The 6,000-nt window shown below is 34.0% G+C and overlaps 1 protein-coding gene across 3 annotated transcripts; it reads right to left on the bottom strand.

Moving 5' to 3' along the window:
* Positions 1-243: 243 nt before the first annotated feature.
* Positions 244-5,643, bottom strand: LOC140751629 (proton-coupled amino acid transporter-like protein acs). Of its 3 annotated transcripts, none has more exons than XM_073085596.1 (9): positions 5,573-5,643; positions 5,050-5,428; positions 4,692-4,842; positions 4,243-4,364; positions 3,280-3,364; positions 2,564-2,808; positions 1,933-2,145; positions 1,098-1,267; positions 244-497 (listed from the first exon to the last, which is right to left on the bottom strand). In XM_073085596.1, exons 2-9 carry the CDS (start codon positions 5,124-5,126, stop codon positions 247-249), a joined length of 1,314 nt encoding a protein of 437 aa, XP_072941697.1. In that variant the 5' UTR covers positions 5,127-5,428; positions 5,573-5,643; the 3' UTR covers positions 244-246. The 3 variants fall into 3 exon arrangements, with proteins under 3 accessions (XP_072941697.1, XP_072941699.1, XP_072941698.1); XM_073085598.1 differs by lacking the exon at positions 5,573-5,643 and having other exon boundaries at positions 5,050-5,189; positions 5,341-5,517; XM_073085597.1 differs by lacking the exon at positions 5,573-5,643 and having other exon boundaries at positions 5,050-5,517.
* Between the last annotated feature and the right edge of the window lie 357 nt (positions 5,644-6,000).

Here is a 6,000-nt window from a genome sequence, read left to right as displayed (position 1 = left end):
AAAATGGTTTTTAACTCTTAATTGGTTGAATTTTCCATTCTCACAGATATTTGTTATAGTAATGATAATATTAAAGAAAATACAATTTTGGTATATATGATTACAAAAATATATGTAAGTATGGGGCAATACGAAAAAACAAATATTCACCCAATGCATACGTATAATTTATTATCATAACACAATATACTAAATAGTTAAACAATAATTTAAGCACTCAAATAAAATATTGTAATGTACAATAAATTATTCGGTCTTCTGTTTCATTATTTGAATAATATCTAATATTGTGACTGTACAGCCAGATATTAAGCATATTATGCCGAAGACTACTAATAAAATGTTTTTCCATAAAATCCACTTATATCGGCCCAGGTTTTCCCATCGAAGTACTGTGTCTACGATTCCCGGGATGATTAATCCCAAGATAGAGTAGAATAATGCTCCAACAATGTTGATGATTTGTTCTAAAAATGGAAGAGCAACTCCTATACCACCTGGAACAGAATAACTTCATAGGTATATATACTGTTGACAAAGTACAAATATTATTATGTGCAAATATTGTTTGAAGCTCTTATCTTTGTTCAATTAAATTATAACGTTAGCCCAATTTTGGAAGTTAGCCAGACTTGTCAAGACAGTCAAGAACATTGTTAATTGGATTTTAAATTGTATTACCTAGGTAGAGTTAGGTCCGAGATAATATGTCGCCTACATTTTATCACTTGTTCCTTTATAGTAATCCATCATAATTAGGATTTTTAATTTTGTATTTTTTTTAAATATGAAGAGTTTAAGGTTTATTAAGAAGAACTACAATACAATTAAAAAAAACAATTAAACAATATTAAAATTAAAAATACTAAGATTAACACGAAAAATTTATAAATAAAATAAATGAGCCAAATCGCTGCCCAGAGGAAGTGTGCCCAAGATACTAGCAGCATTACCTCGCTGACCCAAGTTACTATTAGCATTACCTCGCTGTATTTTTTAATTTGTTACAATAATATTTTACATATAATTGTTAAAATCGATGTATCGTAAAGCATATATTGGTTCGGTGTTTGTTGTTTAAGCATACTGAAACTTACCACAAAAGCAAACTACAGCAATCCGGACCACAATCTGGAGAATATTTTGATATTTTTTCTGTACCAACGGCTCCATATACTTCATTAGAATGTCAATAACTACATAGAAGTGTAGTGGATATGTAAAGATGATGCTCACGGCGATAAAACCTTTCGCACAGATTGCTGGCCTGAAAAAGTTGTAAGTATGTTAAATAATAAAACCATGTATGGAAAAAATATTTATTTTAATTTCAACTGTTGTATACGTTTTTTTTTTTTTATTATTATTTTTTATAATATAAGAGTAGCAGACGAGCATGCAGTCCACCTGATGGTAAGTGGCTACTGCCGCCCATGGACATCTGTAATCAACCGAAGATAGGATTTAGATATTCCTACCTGAGGTTGGCCACAGATGCGCCGCTACCCCTGAGGACTAAGCTGGAACGCCTCGTAAAAGTCTGTCTCCCTTACCACACCCTTCAAACCGGAACACAGCAGCGCCTAACACTGCTGTTATTAGGTAGAAATAGGTGTGGCGGTGGTGCCGCCGGAGTCGAACCACAAAGGGTTCTACCACCTTGAATTGAATACCACGTTTTAATTCAATATATTTATTTCTCTTAAAGACAATTGTTACTCACACGGGATAATTATACTACACGCCAATTTCTAACTCAAAGGAGCGATACTTGTGATAGGCTTCAGATGGAACCCCTTTTCAATATGGGTCTGGTTACAAGGTTACTGTTGTATAAAACTATCTTATTGAGTATTCTCTACTAAGAAGTATTTAATATCTCTAAGTAGGTACGAGTATAATATCTCTAAGTAATAGAAAAAATATATTTACCAGTCATTTAAAGGCAGATTTAGTGTAATCGATCCTTTAAGCGTGTCTCCGTATCTGAAGTAGCCAAAAAGACCGAGGACGCCGTACATCACCATGATGAACGTCATGGCCACCACCAACACGCTCGGGCAGCCCAGGAAGTGCTCTGGTGTCTTCATGGTATTCTCTACAGGCATCACTACTCCAATTCCCTCCATTGCAAATATTACTGTACTGAAAGTCAAAATTCAATCTTTCTAAAAGTTTTTCGTTTTCTTTTTTACAGTTTTGTATTTCGCCTAATTGTATATCGTGTTTGTTTTACACGTAATATTTTTCGTAATAATCTTAAACGCTATTCGATTTCGTCAGGCGTATTCACTATCACGTATGCTTCACAAAATTCAAATAATTTTAAGGTGGTACGTCTTATCTGTAAGTTAATATTCTTTTAAGTAAAAAAAAAATCACCAAATATTATAATATTATTGTGTGGTTAGAAACTGGTCACAAACTCAAGTACCTACAAACCAATGAAGAAAAGTATGGTATGTATGGGGTATAATTTCACTAACTTGTATTTTATGGAAGCAGTACTTTAATTTTACCCATTTATTTTTACTGTCATTACTTTTTATTCCTATATACTTACGACAAAAACGCCGGAAATCTTTCTGCATGGCCGACAACCAATTTATCCGAAATTGTGATGTCGTCTTTAAAAATATAATACAAGCATATCAGGAACGTCGTTATAAGCAAAATATTGGCTATCAGTGAGAAAGGAGCCAGCCACTTCAGATATCTGATCTGACCCATGACACAAAGTGGAACCAAGAAAACGAGGCAATAGTACTCCACAGGCCATATCACATCTGGAATGTAAGAGTCGAAAAGCTGCAATTTAATAAATCAAGGATTAAAAAACTGTTTTATCATTGCTATTTCAATATAGATTAATTCTTATTTTATATTATAAAAGTAGCAAACGAGCATGCAGTCCGTCTAATGGTAAGTGGCAACTACCCTGGACATCTATAATCAACTCTAGATAGGATTAGTGTCCCACCTGAGATCGCATCTGTAAGCACTAACATCTAAGAGGAATAATTTGATACACTTCATGTAAGCCTCTGTTCTCTAATATACCCTTGGAAGCCGAACACAGCAGGGTATAACATTACTGTTATTGGGTAGAAATAGAAATAGAGCTTCCGGACTCGATCCACCATGGGCTCTACCACCTTCTTCTAAGTTTGTAATAATGAAAAATATGGTTTCATGTAGAGATTTATAAACATGAAACCTACATATATGAAAAGTAATAAAATCTGGTGTTAGAAAAATATAGTAATTTGGTAAACCAACCTGTTTGACAGACTCGGCAATGAGCACGGTAAAAATACAACATACGCCTATGTATGTGAATAGCAACGAAAATTCCGCAAATGACCTGTAAAATACCAAATGTATGTTTTTAATGTGCTTGAGAGTTGAGTAATAGTACATTACAATACGAGGACGAAAAATTTTTTTCTGACAAGTGTGAGTTTGCAGGCCGAGCCGCAGGCGAGGACTGCAATCACACGAGTCAGAAAAACATTTTTCGTCCGCGTGTTGTATAAAATTTTATATTACGGGGTCGGAAATGGGGGTTTTGCGCACGCGAAGCGTGCGTAAAACGTCAATTTACGCACGCCGTGATATAAACAGTATTTTAATGAAAATATTTGTCGTGTGAATGATCGATAATATATTTTTCTTTTACGAAGTTTGTAATGCTTGGAAAATTCTATGTAAATCCGAAAATAAAATGAATTTGTCGATTGTCATTATAATGTGTATACTAAACTTACTAAACTTAGTTTTATATGTAAAATTATTTTTGATATTATTCTGCCTCTGAACTTAGGTCTCTTCCAAGGTGTAATACTTGGCCCAGTTTCTTTTTAGTAACTTTCTTTAGCCATTTTATGTCGCGTTTATTTGCAAGGATTCCATGTATTAAGGTGGTAACATGGTAACAGTCAACATGAAACTTGGCCTCTGAATCGAGCGATCCGAGGTTCGAATCCGAGGCATGTTTTTTATGGCCCCTCCAGTTTTTCAAAGTTACGTACGTATTAGAATTTAAAAACTCCTTACTTTAATGACAAAAATACATGGCGAGTATAAAGAAATGTATATATGCTTGAATGTTCTTTAAATAACAAATATGTCTAAGGTGAGTGAAGTCTACGAATTCGCTCTCAGGCGAGCGTGGTGGACTATGTTCTAAGTGTATTGGACAATAATGGGCTGATGCGATGGACTAATTATAATATTTATTACTCTGCAGCAGACGCCAAACGTCGTGTGGGCTTTGGTCCAATTTGAAAAGCAGTTTTGCATGTTTCTGCATATCCTAGTAATGGTTTATGCACTGCTTTACAACATTCTCTAGATGCGACTACCTGTAATGTAACGTAACGAAGTGAACAAAGATTTTACCGAGTCGAGTTCAAATCTCAAACACGCATCTCTATTTTTTGGAATTTGTTTGAAGTTCATTATCATATGATTTAATGGTGAAGGAAAATATCATGAGGAAACCTAAATGCCTCAGAGATCTTTAAAAAATCTCACAAATATAAGCAGTCTATCAATCTGCACTTGCCCGGCATGGACAACTATTATCAATGCAATGGGACCACAGACCTGTTGGACCACAGACATGAGTTCATGACAATTACAAATGACTGAAATTCCTTAATATAAGTACAAGAATTTAGAGTACTCACGAATATATGGACACAATGTCCACAAATGAAGGCTATAATAATTGTACCCACGATGCCCACGCCCCAGCCAGCGTTCGCAAATGCCAGAGGTATTGCGAGGATTCCCGAACCAAGAGACGATTTGAGTAGGTTCGCTAATGAACGGATATCGCTACAATAAAAGATATAAAATAACTAGTGCACTTTAATAGATGTGGTACTTTAATGTATCTAATATTCCCGAATTCCGAATTCCGAAGATTTTGAGTGAACTGAATACTGACTTAATGTGTCTTTTCTTCTTTGATTCTAATGTTTTAGAGTCTATGACGACTTCTTTAAAATTGATAAATGTTTCATAAAAAAAACTGTTACTTACGAATTCGGCTTCTTAACGTTTCGATGTTCAAAAGGATTATACTCCTCAATACTCAAATCCATTTTCTTCTCATCCATTTTGATCACTTAGACTAAACTAAATGCACATATCTTGCCGAGAATCTTATGATGATAAGCTAACTTAAATCACAGAACAAAACAGTTTTAAAATTGTTCGTTTAACTAAGTAAAGCCTACCCTATTATCTTCATGATTGCCAATCTGTGTGTAATTGTTTTATGGCTATGATCCCCGTATTTGACTTGAAGATAAAACCAGATAAATTAAGTACCTAAGCGTGTACCGTCAACAATGCTCTTCAAGATATGTTCTGTTTGGAATTTCACTTGTTTTTCACAACCTGTTCTCATTTCTAGTATCTATCTGAAAATAAAAACGTTCTAGTTATTTATCACTAAGTTAGTTTTTACCACCTTTTTCGAGTTAGGCAACGATAATTTAATTGACAATACAAAAATACATATTTTTCGCAAATTTTCTGCACTTTATTACGCAATAGGTACTTATAATGCGCTTTTTATATTTGATGCCGATATTTCTCAGTTACATGGATAGTAGTTATAGCGAAACTGAGGTACTGTCAGTGTTGCGGACAAAGAAGCCTTCAATAAACAGCTATTAGCATTTACATTTCAATATATTCGATTTGTATAATCTTATTCATGTCCATACTAGTATACTAGTATTACTATACCTTGTAATTAACTTTTATAGAATGAGTATAGACCAATTGTAAACAAATGAACATGCTTTATTTAGAAAATATTTCACTTGTAAAACTAGATATAGTTTGTAACGTTAGATTACAGCGAGTTATGTGCAATTGTACCTACATGGCCTATTTTGCTATCGCAATAGAGAGCTTGGTAGATATATGGTTCGATGTCCCTTCAGAATTAATCCAATAATGATAGTACAAGAGTCCTAAAAT

The sequence above is a fragment of the Epargyreus clarus genome, unplaced genomic scaffold (genome assembly GCF_041222505.1).
Source record: "Epargyreus clarus isolate Ecla_fem2 unplaced genomic scaffold, WU_Ecla_fem_2.2 ptg000023l, whole genome shotgun sequence".
In the NCBI taxonomy this organism is placed as follows: domain Eukaryota; kingdom Metazoa; phylum Arthropoda; class Insecta; order Lepidoptera; family Hesperiidae; genus Epargyreus; species Epargyreus clarus.
This window is presented reverse-complemented; position numbering and strand designations above follow the sequence as displayed.